The sequence below is a fragment of the Anthonomus grandis genome, chromosome 7, assembly GCF_022605725.1.
Source record: "Anthonomus grandis grandis chromosome 7, icAntGran1.3, whole genome shotgun sequence".
In the NCBI taxonomy this organism is placed as follows: domain Eukaryota; kingdom Metazoa; phylum Arthropoda; class Insecta; order Coleoptera; family Curculionidae; genus Anthonomus; species Anthonomus grandis.
Window position 1 is genome coordinate 34,667,977 of NC_065552.1, and position 15,807 is coordinate 34,683,783.

Here is a 15,807-nt window from a genome sequence, read left to right on the forward strand (position 1 = left end):
CTCTGCGAAAATCGCAGTTGACTGGTCACTTTCGTCATACCTTCTTTTAGACCTACGATCTTCGGCGCCGCGGTTTAACGATCTTCCTCCTCTTAAAACAAAGCAAATATTGAAAATTTAAATTATTAAAATATAGAATTTTTAAAGGATGTCATAAACAAGTGTATAAAGAGTGTTTTTAAACAATACGTATTGTAAACCGGTCAACTGGTTTCGATAAATCGAGAAAAATTGGTGAATTTTAAGACGACCTTTGAATTCTCCTTTAGTACAGTCAGATTTTCTTTTAAAACTAGCAAAGCCAGAATCTTGCTTATGGTTTATTGGTTTTAAATAGAAAAAGGTAAGAATTTATAAAATTCTATGTATGATGCATATAAATACTATTATTTGTAGTTTTTTTGTTCAAATTCTTTTGGATTAAGAGAATATTTAACCTTTAGCTTGCTTAGTGTGTAATACTTATTGTAAGATGTATCCATTTTTAATGGTTTCTATATATATAGTTTGTCAGGTGTTTTTGCTACAGTAATATTTATTCTATACTTTCTAGTATTTATTATAACAAGTTGTTTTCTGCGTTTTAAAGGACTTTTGATATTCAGACCCTTGCTGTAGATTATTCCAAATAATTTATTTTAAATTATTATCAGACATATTTTTTATGAGAAGTGAAAATGCGTAACTATTACATTGGTCAAATGTTTTTGATAAACAAAATTAATTTACATGTAAAATTTAACTATTTAAGTTTCTTTTATCGTGGAGGTATTAGGGAAAGTACTGCAAATAATTATTGGAAACATTTAGAAAAATTGGATGCAATATAATAGAGATGACTAGTTTATCATATTCTCCAAGTAAAATTAAAAAGGTTATTAAAAATAAGTTTTATTTATTGGTCAAAGGAGGGAAAAAAGTAAACTCAAAGTCAAAGTCTCATAAATCAGCGTCTATTAAAGGTTACGCGTTTCGCCGCATTAGGGCATCATCAGACCTATCGAAATACAAAAACCACACACTGACTCAGACAAACATATATTTAAAAAAAAAAATATATATATATATATATATATTTATACAGTAGAGTCTCGATAAGGTGAACTAATTAGGGATGACTGTGTTCATGGTTTCTAATCTAAATGTTTCTAAACTCTTCTGTTTTCCGTTGCTCTTCTCTTTCCCTCCGAAGCCTTTCAGCCCTCAAATCTTCCAGTTTCTTCTGTTTTTCTTTTTTCTCTGGTTCATCTTCACTGCTCTCTATGCTTCCTTCCTTTTTATGTTTCCTTATTTCTTCTAATGTGGATAATTAGAGACGATTGTTTTAAAATGTACATACACTAGAAAAAGACGCAGTTTCAAGGTTTTTCCTCTTACACAACTAGTTAGCTACACTCAAAGCTCTATTAAAGACGTACAGCATCTATGGTACATGTGTAGCTTTAACATAAAAAACCTCAATTAATTAAGAACAGTATTTAATTTGATAGCTGGCTTGTCGAAAATGAGACCCAACAATTATAGGTAAAAAAAATATTGAACATTTTATCTACACGTTAACGTTCAAATTAAATTTTTTACATGATACTAGCATGATCCAATATAATTTATTGTGCTAAGTTACACAATTAGGAAACTGCTTGAGAAATCACAATTATTTGTTTAAACGAATCTCTTGCTTGATTAAAGTGAACCAAATTTCATATTTATACCTAAGCATCTACATATGTACTACTTTATTACTTTGCAGTAAATGTTTGTCATCCTCTAAATGAAACCATATAATTTACAATATGGTTACGTTAATATATGGTCACTGTCATTATTTAATTTAAATTTAAACTTTTTATATATTTTAGCTATAATACTTCTTAAACGCGACTCATCTAATTTTATCAGTTTTAAAAGATAATTTGACTGTACTAAAAACTTTTTAAAACGCGTTCTCGAAGACATCGATTCTTGATTGTTGACTGATCCTGATCGTTTAATCGGGTACCATTTCAGGTTTTTGACTTTAAATAATCTGGTTTTCATTGGAAATGATAAATTTAGCAGTATTGTCTGTCTTTTGTTTGCAGTAACAGGATTTTTAATGTGTCTAGTAGAGGTCTAGCGGTGAGCGGTGTTAAAAGACAGTGCTGTGATATTGTGATAATTATTATATTTTAAAGGACGTTTAAAAAAAATTAACGAGAATGTTAACATTTTTTTATTGGAGTTGTTTTATAACTCAGGTGAGTATTAGTTTGACCTATTTATTTTTAATGTTTTCATTGCCTTTGACTCGAATTTTTATTTATATTTTACCAAATTAAATTGAGTATGTATATTATACAAAGAAATGTGTAAAAAAATTAGTAGAACAACAAATCGAGTAATTAAATATATATTAACTAAAGTTAATAATTACGATTACATTTTTCTAATTTTGTTAAATTGTTTTTAATTATGTTTTAAACCCCTGTATATAGTTAGTAATCAAATACTAATTTATCTACTTTTCTAAGCATGTTTCAGCTTTTTTTCTTTATATACCGCTAATATTTTTAAAGACTTTTAAATGAATTTAATGCCATTGAAAAATATTGATGTTATTATTTAAAATAATGTCTACCTACCTTACATCGGTATTTTTTGTGTCTGCCGATCAGCATTAAAGAAATTTAAAAATGTTCTAGCTAGCAATGGGTTTTTTTCAACCCTATTTCTTAGAAAAATCAGTCATATTATTAGTTTAAAATAATAGGATAAATTGATCCTTATCCTAATATTTTATATAATTTTTTTACCAATATACAGGGTGTTCCTTAAAGACGTGCTAAAATTTAAGAGGGTGATTCCTGGACTTATTTTAAGAAAAAAAGTTTCTATGAACATTTGTCCTAAACGTCTTAACTTTTGAGATACAGGGTGTTAAAGTTTTCAAACAAAAAAAAGTTTTTTAATAATAACTTAAACAATAATGTAATAATGACATTTTTATGAAATTTCGTACATGTATCCTATGCATCAAGACGCATTTTTCTGATGTGCAAAAAAATATTTTCTCGGTCGGTGGCGTCCCTGGCGAGCTGGCTTTTTAGGGCAGTAAAATTCTTTTTATTTTTTTTTAGTGAAAACCATATGTTGAATTAAAAAAATAATTTTTATTTTAAGAAGAAGCAGCGACGTAGTATTTTTTCACTAAAAATACTCAATAGAAGACCTATAGGGATGCCACTGGCAGAGAGAATATTTTTTTTGCACATCAAAAGTTGATATTAGGTAAAAAAATTGCCAACTCTCGAAATTTAACAAGGTATTTTAACTTTCTTCTCAACTAAAGTAAAGAAAAATAAACCGCCAATATATATTTGAATTTCAGGTATGTTTGGCAAAGGCAGAAATACTGAGAGGACCACCAGAAGTTGAAAAAAACCCAAAATTTTCCGGATCATACATACCCGCTGCCATGCAGATTATTGCTCACGATACTGAACTAATGAAGTATGTGATCAAACCACCTCAAGGTAAATAGTAGCTAATAACTAATGTAATCGGTTATTAGTAGAATATTTTTTGATTTTTCATTTATTAATCCATGCTGCAAGAATAATTATTTTGTAGGAACTACAACTACTACTACCACAACTATTCGTCCGACACCGTCTCATAGGCCAGCAGTGTTTGCACCAACCTCACCCATTGGACCTACCGCTTATTTTTCACAAAGTAAGTACTATAATTTCATAAATATCTAATTTTAATTTAATTGCTTCTATTAAAGGTGTTCAGCACGGCAAAAATACAAAATGCACGAAAAAAATTCATTTAATGAATTTTGCTCAAAAATCGCACAAAGTACTTTGCAAAATATTTCTCCTAGTAATAATGACCCCCTTAAAAGTTTTCCTCGCACGAATTGTACAAATTTTTGTTCTCAGGAAATTGCATGTAATGAGGTAATGAGGTAGAACTAATTAAAACAGTAAAAAGCTACGTTATTATTCCGTTTACCAAACTTATAAATATTTGTTGGAGAAACAGTGTGTTTTCAATTTACCTTAAAAATACATTGGTAAAGCCAATTTTCAAAAAGAGGAATCCTCCTTTACTCGAAAACTATAGACCCATCTCTGTCCTTCCTAAGTGGATCTGGTTTCTAATATTGTTGACTCATTTCACAATACGCGCTTTAACCCATTTGACCCTAAAACTATATTTTTCCGAATTTGTATATTTTTTTCTTAAAAACGGTCAATAGAAGTAGTAAGTACAACCATAAGTCGAGAAAAAATCATGATTTTTTTTTTCAATTTCCAGTTTTGGAAAAAACGGCGGTCCTTTTAAAAGGACGGTAGGATAAAGGGCTATTATTAGAAAAATAAGTAAAGACTTAAAAATATGTTTATATATCTTACAAAATGCTTAGCAAAATACTTAAAACTTAAACTTAAAAAAACTAATTCGTATGATAGTCCGCAAAACAGTTTTTTGGGTGAAGACCAACTTCACATTTTTGGCACACAAAATTTGCTTTTTTGTGGCACACAGCACATTTCCACTGACTCTCGTGATATGTAACTAAATGATCTAGTCTATCGTAACGTGAGAATTGGAATGCAGTTTTTGGAAATTTCGAAGGTCCTCTCATAGTTGTTTTCCTGTACGTTTCGAGCAGCTGTGTCCCTAGGTCCCTTCTAAACTGAAGTTGGTCAAGAGTACCACCATTATTCCTATGGAGTTGCCACGAGTTTTGTGAGGTCATGTCTACACAGTGGGAAACTAACGGAAAATACCAGTTTTTACCTCGTACTGAAACTCTATATTGGCTTATGTTTTGGTCACTATGGTCTACACCTTCCATATTTTCGTTGTATGCCTTGATCAATTGAGGCTGATCTATATAAACATGCTTCAGCCTGTGAAAATCGTTTGACCTTATTTACTGGCAAAACTGAACATGCATTGGTGGCTAAAGTAACAACGCTGTTATCATTCCATTTGCATAATGCGATTTCATTATCGGCAACACCCCATTCAAATGTACCTCGTGTCTTTTTCTTCAGAACTGCCGCATTGCTAAATGGAGATTGTGAGATCCGGTTTTCACGTATAGTACCAGTTGCCTTGATGTTCCTCAATTTTAGCTCCTTTAGAAGTGACAAAGATGTGAAAAAATTGTCAAAAAATATGTGAAAGAACAACTGACGCTCCCAAACCCAGGTGTTTATATTTGTCCGGAATTGTTGTCGACGCACCTTGGTAGGGATCAAAATGAACAATGTATCCAAGGCGTAGGGTACCTACTCAAAATTTATACCCCCACCTTATAGGCTTGCCTCGAATAAATTGCTTACCGTTATGTCTCCCAAAATACGGTATCATGGCCTCATCAAGGCTGTGATTCTCTTCAACTGGGGCATAATCAAAAATTTTTTTATTTAGGCTCTTGAAAAGAGGACCCAGTTTAGAGTACTTGTCTTTTTTATCAAGGGACGTATTATCACTGCAATGAAGATTACTCATTATGAATTGAAATCTATCTCTGGAAATAGCGCCTAATATAAGTTTATTCTGGGTATCGTTGCAATTTTGCCAATACATATGTCGCCTTGGAACAGTTGTATATCCACTGACAAGTAACACCCCTATGAAGCAGTACATCTCGTCTGCAGTAACGTTACCGGGGCGGTTTTTTTGCTGTGCATAAATATTGGTAAAATTGACAATTTCTCCTACCAAGTTCTCATCAAAAAACAGCTTGAAAATATTTCCAGGGGAACGATTGCTTTGTGCAGTTTGAACTGATTGCCATTGCATAAACGTAGACTCTAAATCTTTATTGAGAGTATAGTTAAACGTCTTTATGTGTTTAGGTTACCTTTCAACAAAAGTGGACAGTGGTAGATCATCATCACTGTCCCAGTCGTCTTCACCTTCTACGTCAAATTCAATTTCCGCCGGAGTCCTTAGTTGCACTCCGGGTAAATTATTTGGTACTATATCCTCTTCAGCCCCAGAATCTTCATCGGTATCGCAGTTTTCGTTGGCATTTTCGGGTGGAAAAATTGTAATGCCTGTAGGAATGTCCGACGTAGAGTCATTCTCCAATTCCTCTAAGATTTCTGACATGGTTAGTGGCTTTTTCCAATACCTGTAAAAAACCACATAGTAGTATATAATCCTACCGTCCTTTTAAAAGGACTCATTTAATTGAACGCTCCTGGATTGATCAAGAAGTGTGAAACATAACCACAAATATATAAAAAGGTCAGTATGTTATGTTATTTGTTAAAAACAATCAAAACAAGAACGAAAAAATAAACGAATTTTAACATATCTTACCTTGAGTCACTCATTGCAAAATAACTAGAAATACATTTAGATTTAAGTTGCAGCGAGTACGGAAATTAATCCAATCCTAAAAAATGCAAAGTATTCAAATTACAGGGAAAACTGGTCCTTGAGCATGGCGTACTTGACCAGTCACAAAAGACAGACAGATAGAAAAATCACTTTAGTCAAAGAGAGAGACAAAAACAACCTGATTCCAATAAATTGCTTAAAATTCAAAACGAAGAACAGCTAACGCCATCTAGGAGCTCTTACTTTTTACATCAAGTCATTAACCCACTTTGCACTAGATGTCGCGATCAGAACTATTTTCATACAATACTAAATTATTACATTATAAAAGCAACCAAAAAAAAAAAATAGAAACGCTTCAACTTTTTACCTGCTAGCATCTCACTCTTGCAATCAAACAAGTGGAGTTTAATGGAGCTAGGTCAGCAAGGAGTATTGTTTTTCATTTATATAAAAGATCTACTTTAACACGAAACTGAAACAATATAAACACTCTTTGTTGATGACACTACTTTATCCACTGTGGCTACTATTCACTATCGGAGATCCTACAACTATGTAGGAATGGCCAAACTAAAGCCCAACAGTTGTTGCTCCTTAATGCAGCACAGACCTAATATATGGTAATCTCTATAAGAGAAGTGAATGTCCCAAATGAAGCTGAGGTTACCTTTTAAGGCTGCAATGGAGAAATCACATAAGTAGTCTTGCCGAAAGACTTGGGAAAAACCTGTATGTTCTTCGAAATCTTTCTCGACGTATCTGATGATGTTCTACGCGTATCCTATTGAACACTGTTCTACTTGATAGGACATATGCTATGAGATAGGGAGATGTGACCTGTGTATGAGTATTTGTTACATATGAAAAACGAAGTATCCAGAGGTATATAACATACAAAGATGTCCATAAGCATTAGACTTGAAATAGGCAAAATCTGCTACAATCATATTGGTAACTTGGAAAGTGTTAAGATGGACCAAGACATTGGGCTATAAGATTTTATACTTTTCTAATTTAATACTCTTCCCATGAATTTTTAAGAAATGAACCTTCAAGAGCTTACTAATAGAAAATATTTTTTTTACATATAAGGAATATTCTAATTATTATTTTAATGCCTTCCGAATCTAGTGTTTTTCCCTAGTACTGTCTATAAATATTTTTTTTGTGTAGGTTCTTAAAAGTGATACTATTGTAAGGGTTAGTTTGAGTAGATGCATACAGACATTTATTTGTGTACCTTGTTTGATAAATTAAATATACTTCACTGACTTATATATGAGTTAAAGTTACGGTTTTGATAGTAGAACCTCGACAGCAGCGAATCCTAAACATATTTTTTGTCACGTAACTCAATTTGGGCCAATTTCAATTTGCAGTGGATAACTGCATATTGCATTCAATTGGCACAATCGCTCTGAATATTGAGTCAATATCCAGATTTCAAGTGATTGGGCCAATTTCAGATCAAGTGACCAATGTTTTCTTCAAAGATCTTTACCTTTTTTTTTGCAAGTCAACTACATCTTCTATTAATAATATTTGTATCTTTCAAACCAGTGGACTTAGACAAATTATATGTTTTATAAAGTCATACCAAAATGTAGTTTTGTACCATTCAATTTGAAAAAAGTTAACTTGTCTCTGTATGTTTGTTGTGAGACCCCTCATGTATGTAAAAATATATTTAGCAAACAAATCCAATAGATATTCGTAAGCATTACTTGGGAAAATTTTTTTTAAGGCCATGTTAACGAAATATAAATTTGTTTTGATAGGGTATTGCACAGATTGTATATAGCGTACTAAACTTACTATACTGTACTAAACATCTTTATTATTTCAAGGAAACTTAAAAAGGGAAAACCAAAAACCTTACAGTGAAAAATACTACCCATTGACACCTGAAGGCCTAAGATGGCGAGCCCTTGGAGAAAACGAAGATATTTATGAAAGAGCTGAGCATTATTTAGGAAAAGCTTTTGGAGATGTACTTAAGCTAGCCAATAGGTAAGCGATACTTCAATTGATAAGAACTTTTGTCTTTCGACTTTGAGGACATTAAATTTACTTATTCAATTATTAGAATTGATGTAGATGACGACCAGATTGCAGATGAAGAGAAAGTCTTAGAATTTTCTAAGGTCTTTGAAGATTCGGATTCACCATACAGGTTCGAACTATTGAGACAAAAAAGAGTGCCGCCAACTAAAGCTTATGTTACGTTGTTGACACTCTATGACCTTTTAAATGGTGAAGCAAAGAGATTAATGCTTAACAGATATAACGTAAGTAAAGTGTTTATTTACGTTTTTTTCAGGGCTGTTTACTATGAAGAAGTTTTTTTGTCGATTGCATATATACTTATGACAACAGAATAATATATATAGATATGCACATATGTATGTGATTATACTTTAAACAAACATAACATAAATCACATATAATAGACAAGAACATTTTTTTTTACTTCACATCACGAACATAGTATTACTTCTAGTTCATCTGTGGCTCTTGACCACGTTCGTTCATTTGTAAATATCGTAGAAGTGATAGTGATGTAAAGTAGGGTAGAGTTGGGACAGATGACGCACCTTTTTTTGTTGCGTAATAAAGTTTATAGTTGTAACATTGGGAGACAGTAAATAAAAACCACATTTAAATGTTTAAGTTTATACGTGAAAAATGTATTATTTTTCAATAAATTAGGTTTTCTTGTCAATAATTTTTTTTTCCTTATTATGTATTTGGCAATCTCACCCATCCCATATGGATGTGTTGACGCCGACCGGGTGGGTGTTATTGCTTATGAGCTTTATACATAATTAAAAAAAAAGTGAAAAAATGTGTAAGAAAAATGTAAGTATTAAGCTCATATTAAATATAGGTAGCTTAAATAAAATAAAAAAAGTAACAGAAAGAATTTTAGATAATATGAATTAAATATTAACATGGCTATTTTTTTAAAACTAGTTTAGTACATAACATGCAATGTTGTTTATATGAGGTGCAGGAAAAAGCATGTACCCATCTCTCACATTTAACACATTTTATCCAGTCTACAGTGGTTGTTTGGCCGTACTTTTCTAAGCAACCAACACATTCATTCTCATCAAAAATCTCGTCATCGGGGGAATCATTAATTGAAAAATCATCATCATTATCTGATGATGACGACTGACTTTCAACTAATTTGCGTTTGGCAGAATTAAGAGCACTCACGCGAAAAAGTGAGAGTGCTTTTCCTTTTTGTTGGTTTTGCTTCTGTTTTTCTAATTTTTTGGCTTCAAGCTCTAGTTTTTTGAGTCTCTTCTCTTTTTTTTTCCAAAATGTTGATAGGGCTAGTTAGGTCTTGGACAGACTGGTTTCTTCTTTTTGGATCCTTTGAAGCTACGATCTTGGCAACAGGAGAAAGATCTTCTAAAATCTTTGAAGGCGTCCAATCTGATGTACAAGCGACAGGCACTGCAGAATGATTATCCAATGTCTTAAGAGGAGGGGAAGAGTTTGAACTTGTCAATGCTACATTGGGTGTTAATGTGGATTGAGGAGGACCAGGTTCTGAGCGTTCACTTGGTAAATGTTAAGAAAGTTGTTCATTTTCCTCGGCAGAAAAGAAAAGCATGATCTGGGATAGCAGATGGTTTCAAGGGGTAAATTCCTGTAGCACGAAATCCTGATATTCCAATTTCAGTTGTTGCTGCACGTGTCCAAGAATTAGCAAGAAGCTTCCCAAAATGTCTGCGTTCACGTTTGCCTGGATTTGCCCTTATAAATTCATCACATGCACGTTTAAAGTAACTTTTCAGTGGCTTAAAAAAAGAGCGATCAAGGGGTTGTAAAAAATGGGTAGTATGGCTGGGCAGGCACAATAATAAAATGTCATTTTCCAGGGCAGTTTCTAGCATTTCATATGAGAACCATGACCATCTAAAATCATGAGACACTTTCCAGCTGGCTTCCTGGGTATGAAGTGCTTTGTTAGCCAATCCATGAACAGCTGTTCACAAATAAGCAGACTTTTTTCTCATGGCTCCGGGCGGCATATTTTCTTCCCAAAATTGTTGCTTGTTCACCCCCTTAAAAATACAATATGGTGGTAAAAATGAACCCTTTGCTTTACAGCAAGCCACAAGAGTTATTGTCTCTCCTCTTTCTTGATCTTTAATAACATGAATATCTTTACTTCCTTTTGCAGCCATAACTTTGCCAGGATCATTGTTAAGCTGCAAGCCACTTTCATCCATATTAAAAATATTCAAAGGCCTATTTAGCAAATCATTATCTGTTAACATCTTTGAAAATAATTGAAAATAATTATTAACCTCTTCTTTATTTAGCCCTTGAGCTCTTGCTAAAGAGACGCCCTCTGCTTTTCTTATAGAAAGGCTCTTATTTCGATTTAAAAGAAGTTTCAACCAATCTTTTCCGGCCATATGAGCCTGTGTATTGAACCTACTTTCGATACCCAACGATTTTGCTAAATTGTAGGCTAAAATTCTAACAGTTGTTCTTGTTGTTCTGGTTTAATATGTTCACAAAGCTTTTTTTCAACATCCTCCCCCAAAAGTGATTTTCCACCCATTCCACCCTTCTTAAAATCGTTTTTGTGCATTCTAAATCTTAGCGTTCTTTTAGGAATATTATTTTCTCTTGCAGCCTGTCTTATTGAAACGTTTCTGACTCTTACAACTACTACAGCTTTTAGCAGTTCTTCTTCTGTCCATTTGCCCCTTGAACTAGAATTTCTAGGACCGTAAAATGTTGGCATTTTGAAGGATCTGAAAATAAGCATTGTCTTAAAAAAGTAAACAAATTTTTATAAATTATGCGTCAGCTATCCCAGATGTGTGGGAGAGATGACGCACCTATATTATTCTATATATTATGGAGTAAACGCACTCGCCTTAATATAGGCACGTTAATAACATAACCTAGTTTTTCCTACGTCAAGTATTTTTTTGGTTATTTACGAACTTTGGTTAAAATAAAATATTTTTTAATATGTACCGAAACTTCGTGGTACTTACCAATTAGAAAAATTATACTGCCCCTATATTTTAACGCCTTTTTATATGAAAACAGTACCAGCTCTACCACACGGCGTGCACGACTAATAAATTGGGTATGGTTACACCGTAATTTTGGCTCTGCGTCATCTGTCCCGACACGTCATCTTTCCCGACTTTACCCTATAAAAAAAAAGTTCTTGTCTATTATATGTGATTTATGTCCTGTTTATTCAAAGTATAATCACATACATATGTGCACATCTACATATATTGTTGTGTTGCCGTTAGTACATATGCAAACGACAAAAAAAGCTTCTTCACAGTAAACGTCGACACCTTTTCAAAAAAGGAAGTTTTTGATTTCTTGGTCCTAACCTGCGAATTTCATCTACTAAAGTAGAAATTCTGAAATTTTTTTTTTTTAGGGATTTACGGAAGAAGTCCTCAATAATTTGGTAAATTTCTCCACTTCAACTTCTAGTAACCAACTGAAAGCTACCCTAAAGAAAATTATTGAAAAGGGCGATACAAGAAAAGAAAACGTTATGTCGAAAATTAAATCGCTTATTATGGATTTGGAGCAAGAAAACAGTTATATTAATAATGCTTTGAAAGATATTCCTCCATTATCTTTTATGCATTGATTTATATCATGTTGTATAATTGTACTGGGTAAATTGGCATGTTTTTTTGCAGTAGAGAAGGATGCCATAAATCCAATCCTGTTAGTATATATAAATACAATAATGTTTGCTTATTTTACACACCTAATTATCAGTAAATTGTTTGCTACATCTCCATGTAAAAAGTCAGGATTGTTTTGTTTTATTTGCTATATCCCATATTAATCCTAGTAGAAGGTTTCAACAAAAATATGCTTTAATTTAAATATAAAGGTCGAACGGAAATGTATAAATTTCTTCAAGAAATCCAATGAATATCCTTAGACTGATACAGATATTGTTCGAATAGTTCGAATTCGAAAAAAAATTTTTTTTTTGAAAAAAATCCAAACGGGAGTGTATACCCGAAAAATGAAAAAACCCAAACTTTAAAGGCCGATATCTCGGCTTCTATGGGAGCTATCGGGAAAATTCCAACGGGCTTGTCTTAGTTTTGTCCTTTTGAATCCAACGAGACCATCCGCAAGGTCGTAGCTTCTACGATAGTCGAGATATGGCATTTTTGAAGCCCATTTTTGGCCTCAAAAACGAGGTCAAAAAGTGACAATTTCCGAATTTTCAAAAAGCTCTCATTCCCTTATTTCTCATCGAATCCTGTTATAACCCGGTATTTTCGTGATCTACTTGATGAGAACAATCCGCTGGTAAAGTCAGTTCGAATTCGAACAAAAAAAATTTTCTGAAAAAAATCCAAACGGGGGGGTATACCCGAAAAATGAAAAAACCCAAATTTTGAAGGCCGATATCTCGGCTTCTATGGGAGCTATCGGGAAAATTCCAACGGTATTGTCTTAGTTTCGTCGTTCTGAAACCAACGAGACCATCCGCAATGTCGTAGCTTTTACGATAGCTGAGATATGGCATTTTTGATGTCCATTTTTTGCCTCAAAAACGAGGTCGAAAAAATACTCGATTTCTTAGTTCTGCTCGGATTCCCTTATAACCCGGTATTTTCGTGATCTACTTGATGAGAACAGTCCGCTGGTATAGTTAGTTCGAACTCGAAAAAAAAAAAATTTTCTGAAAAAAATCCAAACGGGGGGGTATACCCGAAAAATGAAAAAACCCAAACTTTGAAGGCCGATATCTCGGCTTCTATGGGAGCTATCGGGAAAATTCCAACGGTATTGTCTTAGTTTCGTCGTTCTGAAACCAACGAGACCATCCGCAATGTCGTAGCTTTTACGATAGCTGAGATATGGCATTTTTGATGTCCATTTTTTGCCTCAAAAACGAGGTCGAAAAAATACTCGATTTCTTAGTTCTGCTCGGATTCCCTTATAACCCGGTATTTTCGTGATCTACTTGATGAGAACAGTCCGCTGGTATAGTTAGTTCGAACTCGAAAAAAAAAAAAATTTTCTGAAAAAAATCCAAACGGGGGGGTATACCCGAAAAATGAAAAAACCCAAACTTTGAAGGCCGATATCTCGGCTTCTATGGGAGCTATCGGGAAAATTCCAACGGTATTGTCTTAGTTTCGTCGTTCTGAAACCAACGAGACCATCCGCAATGTCGTAGCTTTTACGATAGCTGAGATATGGCATTTTTGATGTCCATTTTTTGCCTCAAAAACGAGGTCGAAAAAATACTCGATTTCTTAGTTCTGCTCGGATTCCCTTATAACCCGGTATTTTCGTGATCTACTTGATGAGAACAGTCCGCTGGTATATATAGTTCGAACTCGAAAAAAAAAAATTTTTCTGAAAAAAATCCAAACGGGGGGGTATACCCGAAAAATGAAAAAACCCAAACTTTGAAGGCTGATATCTCGGCTTCTATGGGAGCTATCGGAAAAATTCCAACGGTATTGTCTTAGTTTCGTCGTTCTGAAACCAACGAGACCATCCGCAATGTCGTAGCTTTTACGATAGCTGAGATATGGCATTTTTGATGTCCATTTTTTGCCTCAAAAACGAGGTCGAAAAAATACTCGATTTCTTAGTTCTGCTCGGATTCCCTTATAACCCGGTATTTTCGTGATCTACTTGATGAGAACAGTCCGCTGGTATAGTTAGTTCGAACTCGAAAAAAAAAAATTTTTCTGAAAAAAATCCAAACGGGGGGGTATACCCGAAAAATGAAAAAACCCAAACTTTGAAGGCTGATATCTCGGCTTCTATGGGAGCTATCGGGAAAATTCCAACGGTATTGTCTTAGTTTCGTCGTTCTGAAACCAACGAGACCATCCGCAATGTCGTAGCTTTTACGATAGCTGAGATATGGCATTTTTGATGTCCATTTTTTGCCTCAAAAACGAGGTCGAAAAAATACTCGATTTCTTAGTTCTGCTCGGATTCCCTTATAACCCGGTATTTTCGTGATCTACTTGATGAGAACAGTCCGCTGGTATAGTTAGTTCGAACTCGAAAAAAAAAAAATTTTCTGAAAAAAATCCAAACGGGGGGGTATATCCGAAAAATGAAAAAACCCAAATTTTGAAGGCCGATATCTCGGCTTCTATGGGAGCTATCGGGAAAATTCCAACGGTATTGTCTTAGTTTTGTCGTTCTGAAACCAACAAGACCATCCGCAATGTCGTAGCTTTTACGATAGCTGAGATATGGCATTTTTGATGTCCATTTTTTGCCTCAAAAACGAGGTCGAAAAAATACTCGATTTCTTAGTTCTGCTCGGAATCCATTATAACCCGGTATTTTCGTGATCTACTTGATGAGAACAGTCCGCTGGTATAGTTAGTTCGAACTCGAAAAAAAAAAATTTTTCTGAAAAAAATCCAAACGGGGGGGTATACCCGAAAAATGAAAAAACCCAAACTTTGAAGGCCGATATCTCGGCTTCTATGGGAGCTATCGGGAAAATTCCAACGGTATTGTCTTAGTTTCGTCGTTCTGAAACCAACGAGACCATCCGCAATGTCGTAGCTTTTACGATAGCTGAGATATGGCATTTTTGATGTCCATTTTTTGCCTCAAAAACGAGGTCGAAAAAATACTCGATTTCTTAGTTCTGCTCGGATTCCCTTATAACCCGGTATTTTCGTGATCTACTTGATGAGGACAGTCCGCTGGTATAGTTAGTTCGAACTCGAAAAAAAAAAATTTTTCTGAAAAAAATCCAAACGGGGGGGTATACCCGAAAAATGAAAAAACCCAAACTTTGAAGGCCGATATCTCGGCTTCTATGGGAGCTATCGGGAAAATTCCAACGGTATTGTCTTAGTTTCGCCGTTCTGAAACCAACGAGACCATCCGCAATGTCGTAGCTTTTACGATAGCTGAGATATGGCATTTTTGATGTCCATTTTTTGCCTCAAAAACGAGGTCGAAAAAATACTCGATTTCTTAGTTCTGCTCGGATTCCCTTATAACCCGGTATTTTCGTGATCTACTTGATGAGAACAGTCCGCTGGTATAGTTAGTTCGAACTCGAAAAAAAAAAAATTTTCTGAAAAAAATCCAAACGGGGGGGTATATCCGAAAAATGAAAAAACCCAAATTTTGAAGGCCGATATCTCGGCTTCTATGGGAGCTATCGGGAAAATTCCAACGGTATTGTCTTAGTTTCGTCGTTCTGAAACCAACGAGACCATCCGCAATGTCGTAGCTTTTACGATAGCTGAGATATGGCATTTTTGATGTCCATTTTTTGCCTCAAAAACGAGGTTGAAAAAATACTCGATTTCTTAGTTCTGCTCGGATTCCCTTATAACCCGGTATTTTCGTGATCTACTTGATGAGAACAGTCCGCTGGTATAGTTAGTTCGAACTCGAAAAAAAAAAAATTTCTGAAAAAAA

At 34.1% G+C, this 15,807-nt stretch overlaps 1 protein-coding gene across 4 annotated transcripts; it reads left to right on the top strand.

Moving 5' to 3' along the window:
* LOC126738855 (uncharacterized) lies at positions 1–12,181 on the top strand. 4 transcript variants are annotated; one of them, XM_050444317.1, is made up of 7 exons: positions 1–343; positions 2,008–2,237; positions 3,368–3,512; positions 3,610–3,714; positions 8,202–8,364; positions 8,441–8,642; positions 11,792–12,181. In XM_050444317.1, the coding sequence occupies exons 2-7, from the start codon at positions 2,199–2,201 to the stop codon at positions 12,008–12,010; spliced, it is 873 nt and encodes a 290-aa protein (XP_050300274.1). In that variant the 5' UTR covers positions 1–343; positions 2,008–2,198; the 3' UTR covers positions 12,011–12,181. The 4 variants fall into 4 exon arrangements, with proteins under 4 accessions (XP_050300274.1, XP_050300275.1, XP_050300273.1 ...); XM_050444318.1 differs by having other exon boundaries at positions 2,082–2,237; XM_050444316.1 differs by having other exon boundaries at positions 1–234.
* The last annotated feature ends 3,626 nt before the right edge of the window (positions 12,182–15,807 follow it).